General features: G+C 45.3%; 2 protein-coding genes across 6 annotated transcripts in view; one reads left to right on the top strand and one right to left on the bottom strand.

Moving 5' to 3' along the window:
• Positions 1–89: 89 nt before the first annotated feature.
• cfap263 (cilia and flagella associated protein 263) lies at positions 90–3,416 on the top strand. Of its 2 annotated transcripts, none has more exons than XM_068603497.1 (9): positions 90–315; positions 777–912; positions 1,273–1,428; positions 1,515–1,664; positions 1,749–1,859; positions 1,983–2,081; positions 2,182–2,289; positions 2,454–2,609; positions 2,798–3,416. In XM_068603497.1, exons 1-9 carry the CDS (start codon positions 224–226, stop codon positions 2,936–2,938), a joined length of 1,149 nt encoding a protein of 382 aa, XP_068459598.1. In that variant the 5' UTR covers positions 90–223; the 3' UTR covers positions 2,939–3,416. The 2 variants fall into 2 exon arrangements, with proteins under 2 accessions (XP_068459598.1, XP_068459597.1); XM_068603496.1 differs by having other exon boundaries at positions 2,795–3,416.
• A 432-nt stretch (positions 3,417–3,848) lies between these two features.
• srgap1a (SLIT-ROBO Rho GTPase activating protein 1a) overlaps positions 3,849–19,689 on the bottom strand; it is a 72,075-nt gene continuing 56,234 nt past the window's right edge. For 2 of the 4 annotated variants that reach the window (XM_068603907.1, XM_068603908.1), the window contains exons 16-22: positions 17,783–17,888; positions 17,365–17,589; positions 15,955–16,034; positions 12,114–12,294; positions 10,667–10,804; positions 7,337–7,715; positions 3,849–6,529 (exon numbers count right to left, since the gene is read on the bottom strand). In XM_068603907.1, the coding sequence (XP_068460008.1) occupies positions 6,122–6,529; positions 7,337–7,715; positions 10,667–10,804; positions 12,114–12,294; positions 15,955–16,034; positions 17,365–17,589; positions 17,783–17,888 (1,517 nt within the window). In that variant the 3' untranslated portion in view covers positions 3,849–6,121. Of the gene's footprint in view, positions 6,530–7,260; positions 7,716–10,666; positions 10,805–12,113; positions 12,295–15,954; positions 16,035–17,364; positions 17,590–17,782; positions 17,889–19,689 lie in introns of all 4 variants that reach the window. The other 2 variants (XM_068603909.1, XM_068603910.1) reach the window with 2 other exon arrangements.

The raw sequence follows: 19,689 nt of genomic DNA, 5'->3' as shown, positions 1-19,689 counted from the left end.
TTTACGCCAACGTTTCCGTAGGATTTTTATAAACAAAATGCGCATCTAATTGCGCACAGAGACAGTCCTCAAATTAACAAAAGGCAAAAGGATGTGGTGATTGAAATTATTGTTTACTGAGCACATGAAGGCAACACGGGTCGCCTTACAGAGGTACCACAGCACGTGAAGGCAACACGAGCCTTAGCAACCGCAGTTAGAGTTTCAGTGTACCGTAGCAACCATGGAGAATGAGCTTTCGTTGGCGGAAGAAAAAATGAAAGAAGTCCCACAAGATCAACAAGAACTCCTCCACGACCAAGTCAAAAAACTGAAGTAAAGAAAATAAATACTCACAACTGTCTGTCGCTCAGCCGTAAAGTGTGTTCACTTAAAGTGCTTCGTTAGCTAGTTACTGTGTGCAACCTGCTAACGCTAGCAGCAAACTTAACTAGCTGAACCTAGTTCTGTTGAGCGATATGGTAAACGAGCAAGAGAGAGATATGAGCAACTAGTTAAAGCACAACTAACTAGATCCTAGCGCACCATCATTTAAACTAAGCTAGGCCACATGTCCCCCAATAAGACAGGTTGAACAGTGCTCCAGCAAATTCGTGGAGGTCTTTTGATATTTAATATTAACTGCACCAACTAACTGTTACACAATAAGGTGAGCTCCTGTTTCCTTAGAAACTGTCACAGGTGAGTGAATAAGTTTCACATTTGACATTTGTGTGTTAGGTTCAAACACTTCCTTTATCTGATTCTGAAGCTGTTGATGTTCACTCCCACCCAAGATGCTCCAACGCAGCCCTCCTGGCAGAGATCGACATGTTCGAGCGGTTCATCGGTCGCATTGATCCTCGGGACCTGGTGTCCCATGCTGGGGGAGACGGTCCGGGGGCAGCAGGAGCCTCCAACCTAGAGGGTGGGGTAAGTGCACCCAGTGACAAGACCAGGTTGTTTGTGTTATTATACATGCACAACTCAGTGCCCACTGAAAACAAACAGGCAGCAACAGGAGGGCAGAAAATGCTCACACTGCAGAAACAGAAATACAGTATGTAGATAAAGAGCTACACTTTTTTTCCAGTTTCGATTAGGTAATCTGGCTCCAAGTCACGATACAGGATTAATAATTCAATAACCAACCAGCACAGTATGACCTTAAATACTTCTGGGGTTGAAAGAGTATCAACATGCTGCTTCATATTATTGATCATTTTTGTGGCCTGCCAAAATCTTCGAGGCAATCCCGATTCACCTCTTTGATATGCATGTGTGTCTTATCAGGTACGTGGGTGGAGGTCCCGGTCCAACATATCAGAACCTCTCCAGAAGCTGACCTTGGAACAAAAACTTTATGTGGCGCAGAGAGAAGTAACGGAGACGCGGCAAGACCAGGAGAAAGTCCGACGTAGATATGAGAGAATTCAGGACAACTACAAGGTTACAACGTACCCTTGCACAAAAAAACTGAAACAAATGAACACTTACCGCGCTTTTAACCTCTGTGACCCTGTTTGTCTCTCCAGGCTTCTCTGAAAGAAGCAGAATTGCGTCTTGCTGAAATCAGGATGGCTCAGAAGAAGTTTGAAAGCAAACTGCTCAAAATTACAAAGGAAAACAGGTTGGAAAGGAAGGAGCCTGAGAAGGTTCTTCAGTACATCGAAGACAAGTCAAAGGCAAGTCAAAGGTGAAAAGTACTCTCGCCACCTCCACCCGTATTCATCATCGCCCTCCCTTTGTCCTGCTCTGCTCACAAACAGGCCACCCAGTTGGAGAAGTTAATTCTGAAGAACCAGACCCTGAAGGCCCACGAGAAGAAGCTCCAGCAGCAGCTTCAACAGAAGAAAGAGATGGGAAAAGCAGAGTACGAGGTAGAGCATTATTTTTTTTAAATATATCTCACTAGATTGTCAGTTGATCGTGTAGTTTGTCAATGAGGCTGCTATGCAAGAAAACAGTGAATGTAACAATATTTGGTTCCGTGTTGTTTCTAGGACGTTTTCCAGGGATACAATGAGCAGATAATTGACCAAAACTTGGATGAACTTCAAGTCAACCATTCAAAAGTACTACGTGTCCTCAGTACACACAAGGTAACTCTAAGAAATGTGCGCGAGAGAGAGGGCGATACTTTTCTCTGTTTACTTTGGTGTAGTTGTATGAAACCACCTTTGTTTGTGAATGCATCAACAGGAGAAGCTGCAGAGTGTGACATTGGAGGCCGCAGAGCTGAGCAATGACATCACCAACCGGAAGCAGTTGCTGGAAAAAATTGAGGCGAAGATACAGCAAGCTGAGCAGGTTTGTTATTCGTCCAAAATTTATTCAAAAGCCCAATGTGGGAGACCAAACGCATGAATCAATTCAAACTTAACTTCTCCCTATTTTTCTTCTTTCAACTATACTCTTTAAAGTAATTCAGTTTGTGTATTTCATCCCTTCTACTTCATTTCCCACCACTTCAGGAGCGTTTGACGGCGGAGGCCTTCAACCAACACTTGCGCCGCCAGATGTCAGACTATCAGGCTCCTGATGTCACAGAGTACATGCTCGTGAAGGACAAACACAAGAAGCTGCAGCGGAGCATTCGCATTTGGGAGCGAAAGTTTGGGGTCGCCGAGGTAAACCATTTTTTTATTTCCCCAAATACAGCCAGCTTTCTCCCAAATTCTCTGTCACCTGTGTGAAAAATGGTTTTACATGTTGAAGCGCAGTATTGTTTTTTTTCCCCATTGTTATCGTTTCACGCCGAGCCTCGGTCCAGTGCAGTGTTCAAAACAACGAGCTCTCTCTTCTCCGTTATCAGCAGATGGCATTGAAGAGCCACAGTGCAGCCTGGAGCACACAGAGAGCCACTCTCACTCCTGCAGATGGAGCGGAGGCCACAGCTAGAACCGGGGGGAACCAAATCCCTGTCAAGCTCCCCCGCATAGCAGAAACCAGCACGTAGAGAATCAGAAAGCCGACTGGATTCATGAAGAAAAACAAAACAAGTGCATTGTGTGGCAGAAAGGAAGCGTTGCTACTGTTGCAAACACCCAGCACCTGATTGGACACTGCATACACTCCAGTAATGCTTGTTGGGAGACTGTTGCGTCATTATCATGACTTAGTGTTTTTTTTTTCCCCCACTCTAAATCATGTCGGGAGAATTATTATTTTTTATTATTACCGTGCCCCATAATAAGATGAAATGTAAAACCTTATCATCCTCATGTTCCCTTAATATTTGCATCATGAATTATGTTGACTGATGAACCTTTAGCCTCACACTACATGGGTTATTATGCGGTCATTACGGTGTACTCTGCTCATTATGTAATTTATGCTCTCTTGATGCTGGCTATTTCAACAGTCGCTAGATTTATCAGAAAATCTTGAGCTTTTTTACCTCTCATTTGGAATAAAAGACACGTCTCTTCTCTGTACTCTGGTCCTTTATAGTTTGACTCCACTTTATTTTTCAGACAGCTATTAGTTACTTTGCATTATTAAATTTAACATACAGAACCTTCGTATGATTTTAGTAGATTTAATTACCCAAAAATATACAAAATAGCTTAGATTGTATTTACTGACTTATCGCAATAAATCACCACTTCGACATGCCATTTTACTAGTTACATTATCTATATATAAAATAGTATTACTATGTGGAATGGCCCACTCTGCATGAGCAGTTAACCATTAAAGTAAATAATATTTTGAATTTAGGACTTTCATTTGTCAAGTATTTTTTTGTATGTATATTTTATATTCCCTCTTTTACCCAATTAAAATGATTTGAATACATCCACCACCAACTATAAATAAACAAAAGTTGAAGTTACTAAAAAAGTTAAAAAGTCCCGACCTCAAACTCGACAAACTATTTCTTTTATTAGAAAGCAATCCTTGGAGGTATAAGCCCTCAAAGAACTAAATGTTATGTCACATGCCATATATATATACAGTTATATACATAAAAGTGCAATGTCACAATGGGTAAGCGGTTTATTTATTATTCATTCCGTCATAACTGTTTGGAAAATGGCATCGTTACTTATTCATGTTCTTCCTGCACAGCATCTTCTCAAAAAAAAAAAAAAAAAACACAACACAGCATCTGTCATGAAAATGCAACAGTACAGAATGTCTGAAGTTCCTCTAAAACATTTCCAAAGGCACTTTCACAAGTACATACTACAGATGTACAGAACACCACAGAGTAGCTTAAAGCCTACAGACGGCGTAACGGAGTCCTACTGTTGATGATGACGTAACACAGCGACAAAAGCACTTTCTTGTTTCATTTTTTACAACTAGATTTATACTGCATCTCTGGATATTTATTCTACATCATCCTTTCTAAGTCACTTCTACCCAGAAACACAACCAAAAAAAAAAATATTACAAAAATAATGTAAGTTAGTAAGTCAGAAAGTAAATCATCTTTTGACTATTATACACACAATATCTGTCAAGTCAAAGATAGTGTAAACCTGCTGTTAGAGAGCATCGCTCATTCATTGCAAACCAAGTCTTTTGTGTGTGTTACTATGCGAGCCAAACACTCCCAGGACATGCACCCACTTCTGTTACTTCTACAGCACTGACGCTATTTTGAAAAAGAAAAAAAAAGACACAGCCGAGGGGTGCAGTCACACAGTTGGAACTCTGGCACATACATTTTTTGGGGCTATTGCATTTGAAAGTATTACTCGGCTTGCACGCACACACACACACACACACACACACACACACACACTCACACAAGCTGTTTATCAGAGACATTTCCTCCAGTTCTCTGCCACGTGTCGGGCATTCAGAGGCGTCATCATCTACGGAGAAAAGCCTCGATATCGGTCAGAGAGCAATACAAAAAAAGCCACATGACTGACATTCTCAAGTGCTCATGAAACAGACCGGAGGGACACGGAGCAAGCTGCTGCTCTCAGAGACGCACAGGGAGCAGGGTGGACATATTGAGGAGGCTTTCACACTAACAGTCATTAGGTCCATGGCTACCGGCGGCACTCCCACAGGGCGCCGCTATGAGTCAACACGAAATATGCCTACATCATATATGGAGGGGTCACATCCATGCTTTTCACTTGTACAGTCGTGTCTTTGGGTAGAGCGAGCCAAGCAAAGCGTAAAAAGAAGCTGTGGTGTGGTATATACGGTAGGTAGGAAATGATTGATCATAATTGTTTCACACTGCTCCACCATTTCTTATACAGACGCAAAGGCAGAAGTTATTGTGAGGCATTCGTTACGCCTGCATCGTGAGTTATTGATGCGGGAAGTCAAGAATGCAGCAAATGCAAACAAAGTTCATAATGAAGTAGTGGTTTTATCCAATAGTCATATCTCGTTCCAGGCAATGTGGAAGCATGTTAAAATTAATTTGAGTGGATCCAGCACAGAGGTGATCTTTGTACATTTGCCTTGCCAAAGAAAGTTGCAGAGTTTACACGATAGTGAAGAAAGCACGCTGCTAATAAGTTCTATTATCTATTAACAAAGTATCGTCAGATTTTGAGGCCTCTTCAGGCCCGTAATCAGTCAAACCATTTCTGTCCAGGTAGTCACAGCACCTTTGTAATATTTTAACATGTGAAATCAGTTACGTCTCAAAGTCGATAAGGCCTTACAACCAGTTCACAACACCTTCAATGGCCCTCCTACGTAAGAGCAAAAAAAGAAAAGAAGAAAAGTACATCATTTAGTTCTGTGAGAGCGTGAAAGCCACTCTGGTCACTACGGCCCTCATCCAGCTCCCGTTCAGGTTCAGTGGTTAAACAGTGGAGCGACATGCGGCGCGTGGTTTTCCTAAAGTTACACGGTACATGAATGTCCGTAAACTAAACTAACTAGTGAACGTTTTTCTAAAACCTTGAAGGAAGCCTTTGTGATTTGTTGTTTGAATTTCAAAAAAGAAGAAAAGAAGACATTTGTTAGATGATATTAAACTAAGCATCTTAGCACAGAACATGTGCACGCTAATGAGATTTGTCCGGCCGACAAATCTGTCGCCGCTGCAACGCTCCTACATGTTGTATATCTATGAAGACGAGACACCGGGAGCAATTTTTGCAGCCTCCTGGAAATGTATTGTTTTTGTTCTACATCTCTAGTTCCCTTCCCAGAGTCACATGGTGCAGGACTTGTCCAGAGGGTCCTGAGCCGATGTCGCTGGAGGCTGGGAGGCCTGGTTGGACTTGGGCAGGAGCATGGGCTTGGGCCTCAAGGCGGGGGGTTTGAGTTGCACGCCCATGCGGGGCGCGACCAGAGGCTTGAAGGTGCTCATGGTGTCGCTGGAGGAGCTGGTGCTGCGGCGGATGGGCGGCTCAGTGTTGGTGGTGGACCTCAGCATGATGCCATGGATGGGGCTGAGGGACTCGCTGGAGCTGGTGGGCGTGGGACCCCCGCCGCTGCCGCCGGAGGTCTGCCGCTGCTCGAGGGTGTCCAGCACCACGTCGGGGGCGTGCTTCGCCGAGCTCTGACGCTCCAGCTCGCGCAGCTCATTCAGGGCAGTGTTCATAGTTTCTTCTATGTCCTGCAGGAGACAGTGAGAGTGAGCATAAGAGCGAGGGATGATTATAACACTGGTGAGAGCGATGAGTGACAGACGAGAGGGTCGGGATTAAAGAAAGAGCCAAAAGGTAAGGCAAATAGGGAGACAGAAACAAGAGGTTATCTGAACAGCAAAGAGGTGAGATGGAGAAGGTAGAGTACGGCATGTCCGGCAAAACACAAAAAGCGATGTTAACAGAGGACCACAGTGACAGTTTTTTTTTAAGAAAACACCAAGCATGCATTATACATGCAGAGTAAGTAGAGAGTATTACTTCGCACAGGCACCTCTCCCTCTGCATGCTAATAACTTTGGATAGCGCAGGAGATGCAGAGATGACAAGTAATGTCCATCTGAGCGTGCTCCCAGTAGGCAGACAGACAGCCCAGCACAGTTTAAAGTGCTCTCTGGGACCTCTGCTTTCTAATCGGAGGCTTCACTTGTATGTATGACATATTCCTATCGGCAGCGATGCAAAAATGGATGTCTGCTTGAACAAAAATCATTACCAGATAGGCATTGATGTATTTTTTCGTAGTTCTTTTTTTTTGTGTTAATGTTTTGGTATGCTCTCAATCAAAACCACACATGTACTGCAATGAGTCCTGATGTCAAGATACGCCCCCTGCTGTCTGTCTGTGAAGCTAGTCTTTAGCGTGTTTTTAGCACACGGACACAGTTGCAGCCAGAGGAAGCAGAGGACAGGGACTGACTATGTTTTTACAGGGCGGGGCAGGGCTTTGATGGTGGAGGGAGCTGCGGTCGGGTCGCTGCTCGTCCCGCGCTGACCTGTGCGATGGTCTCCGGATCCAGGGACTTGCCGCCGTGGTGGTGATGGTGGTGGTGGGCCTCAGTGAAGCCCGTGTACTGGCCCGAGGAGGTCGAGCGGCGGATCGGGGGGCTCTCGATCTTCTTCAGCGACTCGTTGCGGCTGACGTTAGTCAGACTGCCGTGGCCGGTGCGGCGGCGGCGCTCCGGGCTGTCCATGGGCATGTGGTTGCGGCTCCGCAGCATGTCCCGCGGGCTGAAGTGGCCTATAACTGGGGAGCCCATCTCTGGGGGAACATGTCCTCCGTGACCATGCTGGGAGGGATGCACCATGCAGTGGACGTCATTGGGGCGGGCAGGAGGCCGACGGGATGGTGGCTCTGATCTTTTCTTGTGCCTGCTGGGATAAAAGAGAGGAAACAACAAGGCTAATCGTTTATTTATCCCATTACAACTTTCATCTTTTACCTTCTACCCAAACATGACACTTTGAGTTGAACAGTTAGTCTTTTTGAATTACAGCGGTTGTGCCACTTTGCATCCCCCAAACTTTGAAGCAACTTTAAGAAAGGGCCGTTCGACACAGTCATCCTTCAGACTTGAACAGACGCACGAGGCGTTCTATATGACACTATGTGGCCGTGCAACCTCATCAAACATTTTCCACTGCTGGATAAAAACATAACAATCATCAGTGGCATAATATGATGTCAATGGCTAGCAGCTCCGACCACCTTATTTTGGAGAGCAGGCAGAGGAGACCTGGCTCCCAGCCAGAGCAGGGAGGCCTGTGATTTGTCAGAGCACCACTACAGACTCCCTGGGAGACGCTACATCTGCCTCAGGAGTGCAGATGTCCTCCAGCTGAACCTGGACCAGCACAGCACCATGTATACTTGACACGACACACCAACGCTACAAGTTATGCACAATGTTTTGCCACAGTATCATTTGCTTCTTCAAAGAGGTTCTATAGCACCATAACAGACAAATACAGCGCCACATCCTCCCCAGTAAATGGCTCTAATAGGCTCTACTCTGCATATTTATGATGAAGCAGTTGTCATCACTTTCAGTCTGGCAGCGAGATGACTAAACATTTATCGGTAAGTAAGCATAACTGGTTCATTGAAATAATCTAATGATATAGTTACCTGATATGTCTTAGATAATATCTCATTTAGGGTCAAAAAGATAACTCTGTAATGAATGGCTTCATTACAGAGTTTGCGTCTGCCTAATAAACGCTGCCTCAGCCATTATCATTAAGATTTACAGGAAGCGTCATTGCGGCGCTAACCTAAAAAGCAATAATGAGTGAGGACATTAAGGACCGCAAGGGTCTCAAAGGATGTATGCAAAGCTCTTCAACACAAACCTGCTGAAATGCCGCAAAACAGAATGAACTAAATATATAAATGTACAACGTTTGAATAACAATATGCACACAAAAAGCTTCTCGTCAGCACTAACATGTACTGATGACAATAAACGACTCATTGGTGGAGCGGTGCGGGGCTGGTACGCCTGGTGAGAGAAAAATATATATATTTTTCTGACTGCAGTGAGAAATCTGGATTTGTAAACAACTGCAGGAACCACTGACAACCAGCGGGGGGAGCAGTCTACATTCATAACACCAGTGTGCCTCTGGGACAAAGTGTACAACAACAGGCACTGCAACAAAGTCTGTGAGCCGTCACAGCACTGACAGCTCACCTTTCGTTTCTATGGCCCCTGCTAATAACAATAACATTAATAATAATGCACATTATAAGGAATTCTAGGACTTCCTCTCCACAATAACAGAGAACGCATCAACTCCAATACTTGGTGTGATCCCACGGATGTGCATCCTCTCCATTAAAAGTGGCACCAATTCAACGGTCTTGTTTACCGCCGCTCGCTTTGAGGGTGATGCCAAACTCTACAAGAGTCTGGCGAGTGTGTTGTTGATTGAGAACACCGGGAGAGGGACATATCTAAATAAAGCTCGGGGTATAAATGATTCAACACATATGAGGGTTGTCTGAATAGCAGAGCGGAAAAGTGAGTGTGGGGGTAGAAAGGAGATGAAGAGAGAGGTGGCGTCACCGGGGAGCTGGTGACAGGTAGAGTGTGTCGTAGAGGAGCTTCATTAATGCTGATGTGGAAGAGATGAGTCATTCGCGTGGATTCTCCATCCGCATACAAATTCCTGAAGTGGTGTAAATATGGCCTTTAGTATGAATCATCACGTTTCGACAGTGAAGTCGAGGGAGCGAGTGTGACTCGGAATAAAACAGCATTTGCTCATGTGCTTGGCAAGAGCCGCCAACAGACGCTTTCAAGGTCGCCTACTCCACCACCAGAAATGCAGCAATGAAGAGGGGAGCGGGAGACAAAAATCCTGGCTCGCCACCAGCGGACAGACGCTGCCAAAAAGTCTGGAGGTGTGTCTGGATATGTGTGCGTCTCCTCTCCGCGTGCCGTCGCTCCCTGTGCACGTGTACGTTCGTGTGACCGGTTGACACCAGCCCGGTATTGAAAACTCATACTATATCATTATAAAATAGTAGTGGGAGGAGAGGTGGATTTCTCCAGAGGAAATGAGGTGGCGAGAGGGGAGCTGAGGACACAGACTGACAGGAGGTGATATATGTAACAATGAGGATTGGGTGCACACTGTGTACGAGTCTCTCACGGTTCCAACAGTCTTGTTCATATTACAGGGATATCAGATACACGCTGTTCAACCGCCCTCGCTGTGAGCTTGCAGTGAAGTGAAAGGTTGAGAACAAGGATATTTTTAGAAACATACAATAGTCCAAGTCCCAATTCTCTATATGCAATTTAAAGTTTGTTCATTTTCTGTCTGGAGTTTGAGTGCTGATATTCGCAACTGAAGCTATTTCAAGCATCGTAGATGATGCAACACCAAAAGTTGCCCCAGAGAGTTGTTATTGGACCGTCCATCTCGCATTAGATGGAGCCAATGTGAAGTACAAGATGTGTTGGGGTCCCACAGGTATGGCACTACTTAACACAGTGGGATGCAGGATAAGCTTGATGATGATGTATCTACTGCATTTTTTAAGTGCAGTAAGAAATCATAAACATTTACAATGCACATAGTTATTAAAACTCTCACAGAACCTTAATGCACATTTTAGCCTGTTTCTCATGATATAAAACTCATCATTTTCAATACACTAGAGGAGTTTTAATGGGAAATGCAGCAAAGAACATCAGGTGTTTAGAAACAGCAAAACTTCTGTGACTTGTTTTAGAGAAGGCAAATATTTTTGAAATGCCAGAATGTATATATTGCAGTCCCACAGAGTGCAGCTTTACAGCCGTGTAAAAACCAACCTGGTGATATAGGCCTCGGAGATCCTGGTGTCAGAGGGCGAGCCGATGTCTTTCCCCAGGCTTTTCTCCTCTCCAGCGTGGCCGCTGCTGGCCTCGCTGTCAGCCTTCTGACTTAGAGTGTCTGAGAAGTTGTCATCTCTGGGACAAAGAGACAGAGTGACATTCAGACATGGAAAGAGCAAGCGGAAGTGACAGAAAAACAGACAGACAAAAAATAAGGGGAAATCAGCAAATCGGTCGAGCTTTCATATTTGTACAGTTCTTCAATGACAGCATTTGATATCAGTTTCCTGTGAGTCAGCATCCCCACCCGCCTCTTCCCCATCTCCCTCCCCAAGGTCCAGAAAGTCAGATGAGTCATATTTCTCGGCCTCTCCCCCATTTCGATGATATACTGTGACACGCAAACGCCCACACACAAGCCAGCTGTATGGCTTTTAAGTGGGGTGTGTGACTGGAGACTGGGAACAGTAGGTGGCTGTCAGGTGGCAGTAATCAGAGCCACTGAGCTCCACGGCTGCCTCCCGACGATGAGCATTATTCTTTATAAAACACAGTCACTCATTTAGTGCATCCACATGAATGCACACAGACGGAGTAAGGTCGAGCACTTCTCTGCAGCGGAGGCGGCAGTAAACAAAATTTACAGACAGTCGCGATAAAGTTGGAGAGACTTCCGGTGCTGAAGTGGCCTCACTCAGACGTCTCTCTGCATGTTTTATTCTGGGCTCTTTTATGGGACAAGTGAAGATCACAACCCCGTGAGCTCTTGCACACCCCAGCCTGCTGGGTTGCAGCAGGGAGTAGGATGTTGCTACGCTCGGGGACAACCCGTACGGCTGTAAATTCCACCGCTCTTTCATTAACTAAGAGGACACACCATCAGCGGTGCCCCTCCTGGTGAATTATTGATAGAGGCACAGTGGCAGGACAGCAGCAGGTGAAAGAGCAGAACGGGCAAAGTAGGGACGGCATGCGAAATGGACCTTTTGCCGGCCAGCTACTAAGTGATTGGAGTGATTCTGCGCCCGTCCTAATGAGACGGCGAATCCATTAGGCAACAACAGTCGCCATGGCAGTGAATGCTCGTCAGTGCGGAGAACGGGAGACCGACAGAAAGGCTGGTGGAGCGCAGTGGAGATGCAGGACGGGGGGCGACAGCAGCGTCCGGGACGAACAAGGCTAGAGGTTGTCTGCACGAGCCTACAACTGATGGCCCGCAGCGCCTTATGGAGCAGCGCTGACATTGAAAGTGTCATGTTTAACCTACGGGGGACATCACGAAGGAGAGCCGGAGTGCAGCTGGTAGGAGTTCAGGAGTAGAAATGGACATTTTCTCAGTGCACAACCTGTAGCATTTCTTTTTGTTACGTTAATTAGCCTGATGCTGATGCATTGTGGCGTTACTCGGTCATGTCTAACCTTGAGCTCAATGAAAAATACTTACATGTCTTGGACCACGATGTACTGATGTGGCACCAGACCATCGATGCCGTTGTGCCGTCCCTCCCACCAGTCTTCTGAGGCCCGCTGATACAGCAGCAGCGAGGCGCCCTTCTTGAAGGACAACTCTCGGGATGAGCGTCCAACGTAGTCAAACTTGGCGATGGCTTCAATGGGCTCGCCTTCTGTTAACAGAGAGAAGATTAGACGGGTCAGGTATGGCTGACGGGGCAAAGACATCAAGTCCAGACAGGTATTATCGTATGAGCAGACATCTCTAATGAGTGGCGCAGTCTGATGCTATAAAAATCTTAATCCACGCGGACAACACATGCACTCAAATACAAGTTGGCTCTGATGCAGGAGAGTCTAGTCAGGTCTGATACCGGCATGTTTGTGCACAAGTATGCTCATGTGTGGCAGTTTGTGCACATGTAGTTCAAGCGCACTGAGCCAGTCCTTTATTTTAGTTGTAGTCAATAGTAACTCGGCTACACAACACCGTGCCAGGGTGACAACAGGCCCTGAGGAGCTTTAGCAGGATATTTTTAGACGCTGGTGAGAGGAGATCTATATGACTCAGGGGTACTCAGTCACTGTATGGATCATTAGGCTGGGTTAATACCTACTCAATAACTGTACTAAAAGTAGAGCCCTGGATCAGTGACGTGGGAAATTAACAGCAGAAAAGTTATGACAGACAGTACTAACCAGTGGAACATATAGCAGTTACGTTACGCTTCATTTAAATACATGTGTACATATTGCTCTCTCTGTCCATTTGTTTTTATTCCTGACAATCTGTCTTCCATTTCTTTCTATCCTAAAGAAAACCTATGTGTGTTTTCAACAGCAGCTACAGTAGATTATTGTATTTAAAAAGGTTCACATCTCCGAGCCACTATGCATGCACTACAGCAACACAGGTCTAAAAATAGCTTCTTTATTTCTCACTCCTACCGCTGCCCTCCTCCCAACTCACTACAAGTCAGACAGACCCCCTGGACAGACGTAGCCTCACCCAGGCTCTCTAGATACAATGCGAACAGAGTACATGGCTGAAGCTTGTATCCTCTGTGAAAAGCCATCATGGAATATCTTTCACAGGAGCATGAAGTGGTTCTCAGATGAGCAGCGAGGCCACGTGATGGATGAAATACATATGTGATTCTGAGCAAGGACGTTTTTTCATCTCTCTCAGTGTACAGTACAGATTTATATTTTCTGACCTTTAACTTGCCACCTCCCTTGCTTCACTTGTTTATCAGAATTGACAGGGTGCATGTGACGTGGCTCCATTAAAATGTGACAAGCAGAAATTTACTGTCAGAATTAATTGGGCCGCACTGCAGCAGACAAGACTGTTAATAAAGTTGACAGAATCCTTATCCGTCTCTCACTGTAACCTCTCCATCAATCTCTCCGTTCATCCTCCTCTAGTCTGCAAATGTTTATCCAAGGCACGTGTGTACACACAGCAGTGATGCAGCAGCTGATAACGGCAGGCCATAAACTAAAATATCTGTGTGGTAAGGGATGCCCTCTGTCTTGTTGTGCAATTATAACAGAATCTCTACAAACCCAACCAACCGAGGTAGCACAGGCACACACACACGTTTCCCTGAGTGCTGGAGCCCTGTGGCGTAAGAATGTCAGATGTCTTACATAAGACAGTGGAGCAGAGTCAGGGTGGATGTTGCTCTACATCCATGTTGATGAACAGAAAAAGGGGAGCAGAAGCCTTGTGCCAGATACGGTTCGGCTCAATACAACAGGAGAGGGTGTAAAACACCTTTTCTTCGCTATCCACCTTTTTCCCCTTTCGACAAATACGCATCTCCGGTGCTTGCTGGTACAAACAAAGCAGGAGAATTCATGCAGGACTTGAAAAGATGAAAAACGGGTTGGACGTGGCTCTTTATGGGGAAAAAGGATGACTCCCTGTACAGTAAAATACACCACCTGTACAGTCCAGGAGTACAGTAAAGTATCCTTGAGGCATTCCACAACCACGTCATCCTGCTACTGAAAAGTGATCGATTATCAACGTAGCAGTTTCTTCACCTTTGACCTTGAAGCAAATGTACCAGCAGATAGTATATCAATGTATTGACGGTGTACGAGAATCGCCACTCTAGAAACAGTTTATCTCCAGGCGTGACAGCCACAGTCCACGAGCGTGTCATGTGTGTCGGCCCGGAGGAGGCTTGGCAGGGCAGCGCCGACGAGACCGTTTCCAGACAGCTACTTAAACCAACAAATGGAACGACTTTTACTCCTCGCTGTCTGTCTTTGTCCCCTTTCCTCTCACAGTAAATGTACAAAACACATTGTGCGCCCTTGAGAGGAGCGTGAACGTGGAACTACTTCAGTCTGCAGAATCGAGTGCTGGTAAACAAACAGGAAGAGAGGGTCGCTTTTGTGTCTGAAATCCAAATGAGGTCACAGGGATTTAAAAATAACTGACGACAATAACTTGACCACAGTTCAAGACTGTAGGGAGGGGCTCGAGTCAGTGAGGACATCCTCCCCATCCGCTCAGAGGAGCTTTGGGGGGAAAAAAAAAAACATGGTAGAAAGGGATTTCTGGAAAACATAATCTTCCATTACTTAATCAAAGAGTTGATAGCTGCCATCTGTGTTTTACAGTGAGACTCCTCACAGAGAGCCGTTTCCTTGTCTAATCAGATGCCTTTTTTTATTTTATTTACAAAGAACAACCAGTCGATGACTTTAATTTGGAAGCGGAGAGATCAACAGCTGATGTAATGAGAAGGTATTTACCTGACTTTCTCACGCTCCTACTTTTATTTTCCGGGCTCTGACGACGCATGCCGACAGGGAGCCCATAAGAATCATCTCTGGGTGTGAAAAGGAGACGGGATTGGGGCAGTTGTCACCATGGAAACAGGTTTTGGGAAGTCTGTTACTAAGGTAAAATATGAAGCCTCAACTCTACTATAGGTTGCCTCTTTTGCCTCACGTGGTCAGCTCTATGTCTCGGATATTTGTCACTTTTAAGTGAGCTGGAAGTCTTGTTGTCTTTCTCTGCTTCTTCGCTGGATGTCTGACCCCGGCCGATGTTTTGGTTTCAACAAACTCATTCATTATTTGATTTGGACCAGACGAGCTGGCATTCATTTCACTCAAACAATGGACCACATGTATGATCACACAAATGCAAAATGTGTCTGGTGTTTTTTTCAATTTCCTCATATTTCTCTTGGACACATGGAAATGCAGTTAAACGTAGAGAAAACACAGATGTATAATATTTGGAAAGCTATTAAAACCTGACACTTTTGACACATACACTACGCATGCTATTCTATTACAACTTACTATTTTTTTTAAACTCAAGGGAATTGGACATTTTAACTAAGACTGTGACCCCAGGCTTTCTCTCCCGCAAGGGGTCCAGTCGGTGTAGACCACCCTGGAGTTTGTAAAAAAAAAAAAAAAAAGGATGTGGAAGTGTCCCATGGCCCCAAAAGAGAAGCAAAATCATTAGAATATGAATGGCCGTCCATCCTGGTGAGCCCAGTTCTCTGGCCCTTCAAGAATACTGCATTTAACAGACTGAAAGGCAGGATTAGCTGCAGTGAGATGCAGAGAGCTGGGTTGAGCCCTCGCAGCAGCATGGACACAAGGAGAAGCTTCACTACGGATGGGGCCTACGGACAGTCGAGCCAAGTCTTCTACTTTCCGGTTCAGTGTGTGTGTGTGTGTTGTGGCGTGATAGTTAGCATTTATTAACGGTATCATTCATTGAACTTTACACTTATAATGGAAGTGTGTGTTATTATGTACGACATGCATACACGTACGTTTTTATTGTTACTCACCGTCCTCGCTGGTGTGCGTCTCTGTTCCTCCCTCGTTTTCGACTTCCTCCAGGGCTCCGTGCTCACTGTAGGGACTCTCACTGTAGGGGACAACGTGCACCCGGTCAGGGTCACAGCTAAGGCAGTGTCAGGGGTCAAGGGACAGTTTCAAAACACACAAAAGACCCAGATCTCTTTCATCATTTCCTTTTCTTTCAGGGAATGAAAGTTGTTTGAAGACAATTTATCTCCTAATTCAGTTTAAAACATAAGACTTTTGCGCAAATCCCAACAGTCAAATCTCATTTCAGTGTTGATGCGAAGGAGTTTTGGGGGAAAAAATATTAATAAGACCTACAGGAAGTTCAAATAGCGGTCATTATTCTGTGAGAGGCTTAGATCCTCTATCTGTGGTTGGGCCTCTTTTTCTAAATGATCTTCTGGCATCGTCCTGAGTGAGCTGGCGGTAATGCCCCCCACAGCCCCACACAGCCTGCCAGGAACTGAGAGTCTCCTCCCATGCTAGCATGTCACCAGCCACCTCCTCTTCTGCAAGAAAGGGAGGCAGCCAAGACAATAAATCTCTCCGGGGCTACATGTGCGTTGCCGGGGACGGGTGATAAGCTCTCGCCAGGGATAAATCCCTGTCAGCCGGTGGTGATGTGGGGGCAGAAGAGAGGAGAAACGGAGACAGATCAAGAGGTAAGGAACAAGCGATAAGCACTGCTTACAGATGTGGAGCGGGCAAAGGGCCTCAGGTTTGTCTCAGGTCTGTTTGACTCCAGCAATTGCAATTCACCTAATCACCCTTTCCCTGCCTCGTGACCTTTCTTCTTCTTGCCGCCATGATTGCGGTAATCAAAGTGATTGTTTCAGCCTGTCTGCCTTAAAAAAAGGGTCCACCACCTGAAGTCAGCACCGAAACACGCTCTACCTTGTTCCTGAACCACAGACGCATAATTGGTGAGTGCAATTGCTACACTGACATACTTCTGACACAGCTGCAGCACAGAGCGCAGGCATACCTGCATGTTGAGTGAGTCCCTAATTAAGGAGGTTTGGCTGCGTGCCTCTGTTCCATCCAAGGTACGAAAGAAAAAAAAACAACTGGAATAAGCAAACCACCGGCGTCTGTCCAACTCTTAGACCTACATGTTGTTTAGGAAATGTGTGCAGCTGCAAGAAGTGACCTCATCAGAATGCCTTCCGTCTTCCCTTTTGATCATGGATGACCTAAAACTTGACCTTTAGACACCGGTGACACGATAGTAGCACGTCTAGTAGCTGCACAGGTCTTGTCAAAGAGTAAAAGTTGATTTGCAATAAAGCCATTCGAGTCTTTCAAACAAGAAACTGAATCATGACTTGAGGAATTATGTCACTTTGGATAGTGAAACAACAGCAATACCAGCTAAAGGCATCATTCCTCACCAATAGTCTCCTCCAGCCATACACTTCTCGTAGAGGGGCCCTTCCAGCTCTTTGGCATCAGGAAAGATGGTCTCGTGGTGGATGATGATGGTCTTGATGATCTCGTTGACGTGGGCCTGGCAGGAGACCTGGTCTAGGCTGTCTGGTGTGGGCATGAGCGTAGGGCCGAAGCATATGGCCAGGTTGTAAGAGTCCATCATGTTCTCGTCACTGTACTGGGATAGGCTGGAGGGTGGAAGGAGGTAGGAAAGTATAGACGGGCACAAGAAGACCAAGTTAAGGCCGAGTGAGAGGACGTTGCACTTGGGAGAGTATTTCAGATCAAACCATGACTGACAGAAGGGAATGCTCTTAACTCAGAGTGCCATAAAGTGGGGGGAGTGAAAGACAGGATGGATTTACTGGTCTGTAAACTTACTGGTTGAGGAAAGCGAAGAGGTAGCGCATGACGATGAGAACGGATCTCGGAATAGTCAGAAGGATCTTCCGGATGTACAACGCTCTCTCATACAGGCTTTCTATTCCTAGAGCAGCAAAAAAAGAAAATATGGGTCAGCGTAGAAATATAAGAGCATATTGAAAGCATACGCATGAGGAATACTGGATGTCTTCAAAAGACTAATGCAGTGATGTATGTGTGTTTTTTTTTTAGAGGCATGGGAAATGTATCAACTCTGTGGTGGTGACCTTCACCCGAGACCTTGTTCCTCTGCTGACACTGAAGAGGAAAAGGAAGACGAGAAGGAAGTAAGCACTTTTTGATCGCACCTGACGACGAGGAAGCAAAGTATTTTTCCCTCCGCTTCGACGAGCTTTCTTATTCTTTCACTCTTTTATTCTGCCTTTGCGGAAATGAGGAAATTACCAACTAATGAGTCACTCTCTAAACAACACTTTTCACCAAAGCATTTAAAATCAGTTTTCCTTTATCAACATGCTCGAGTGTCTTTCATTACTATCTCATTTGCTCAGCTGTGGCACTTGAAGCACCCTATTCTATTTGGCCGAGCTCGGGCTCTGCTAAAAATAGCCCCGTCACCCTCCAGCCACTTTGTGCCATCTGGGATTTGGGCTTCTGGGATACTTGTCATGTATTTCATTTTTCATGAATACCTAAGTTGGTTTCGGCAAGGCTCCTGAGCGCTTCAGAAGCTACTATTTTAAGATCTACTCCAATGCACGTTTATACATCGCCTATGAACACACACGTGTGGAAACACTCGTGGAAGACCATCCCTGGTGAACATTTCCAAATGAAAGACATCAGTTGCTGCAGTATGCAGCTGGGGTGAAATACACAGTCAACGGGAAGCCGTTTGAAAAGGAAAAGTGATCTTGTAGCTGGTTCTGAGCGGCTCAATAAGGAATAAGCAGAGGGTTTTTAATATGGAGCCTGCTGGGCATTCAGCCCACACTGCAATCACTGGCATGTTGAGCTGGGGAATGTAAACAGGGAATCCCCATCACCCATCCTGCACAAATGTGTACAAGTACAGCCAGGACACGGACTTGGAAACAGTCTGCAGACTCACGAGTACACAAAAGCCTGCATGCGCATATATATACACACACACAGACCTAAACGAGACATTGCAGGACGCGCTGAGTCCATGTGACTCTGCGCATGTTCAATTGTTCTTAAACAGAGCCTGAAGCCCGCCCATGTCATGTCTTAAAAGATCAGAACAAGCCACACAAAGAGTTGACTGATCTGTGAACTGAGTCACAGCAAAATGACAATGTGACTATTCTTCAGAGGACTTCAGTGCAGATTCAGCTTTGGATTCAAACGCCGCTCAGTGCTGCGGACATTTAACATTCCACTGCGATCCCGTAAGCGTGGCCAGCTTTGTGCCACTTAAGACAGATAATATCCTTCTCAGTGCTCAACCAAATACCACAGAGTAATCCTACTGTTTCATCTGAGGACCATAATTGACGAGGAATACACACTGTGTGAATGATGCTAATCATGCTAACTAATACGATCTCAAACTAAAGATACTCTCGTCCTGGTAGAAACTGGCAAATACTAATGAAAAGACTTGAGACAGTGCTTCAACACCATAATTTAAAAACATTAAAGGAGAAGCATTATCAAGCATCCCCATAAACAAGTATCAGACATGCAAACATATACACTACTGCATATTTTAACTTGGCAGACAATTCAAATGCTGTGTGGACCCAGCTGAGTGAGATTAATGTGCCATTTGATTTGTAAAACATGTTTTAAAATATTTTAACACGAGAAAGAGTCACTAGAAAAACCCTGTTTATTATAATTATTATGCCACGATCAACAACAAACATATGCATCTAGAA

This window comes from Clinocottus analis, unplaced genomic scaffold, assembly GCF_023055335.1.
Source record: "Clinocottus analis isolate CAN_PGR_092001 unplaced genomic scaffold, fCliAna1.0.p SCAF_6, whole genome shotgun sequence".
NCBI classification, from domain to species: domain Eukaryota; kingdom Metazoa; phylum Chordata; class Actinopteri; order Perciformes; family Cottidae; genus Clinocottus; species Clinocottus analis.
The sequence above is the reverse complement of the archived record's forward strand: the minus strand, read 5'-3'. Positions and strand labels throughout refer to the sequence as shown.

Coding starts and splice junctions, on each gene's coding strand:
- cfap263 (XM_068603496.1), top strand. CDS start 224: ATGGAGAATGAGCTTTCGTTGGCGGAAGAAAAAATGAAAGAAGTCCCA. Junction 1,860..1,982: donor TGGGAAAAGCAGAGTACGAG/GTAGAGCATTAT, acceptor TGTTGTTTCTAG/GACGTTTTCCAGGGATACAA. Junction 2,082..2,181: donor GTGTCCTCAGTACACACAAG/GTAACTCTAAGA, acceptor ATGCATCAACAG/GAGAAGCTGCAGAGTGTGAC.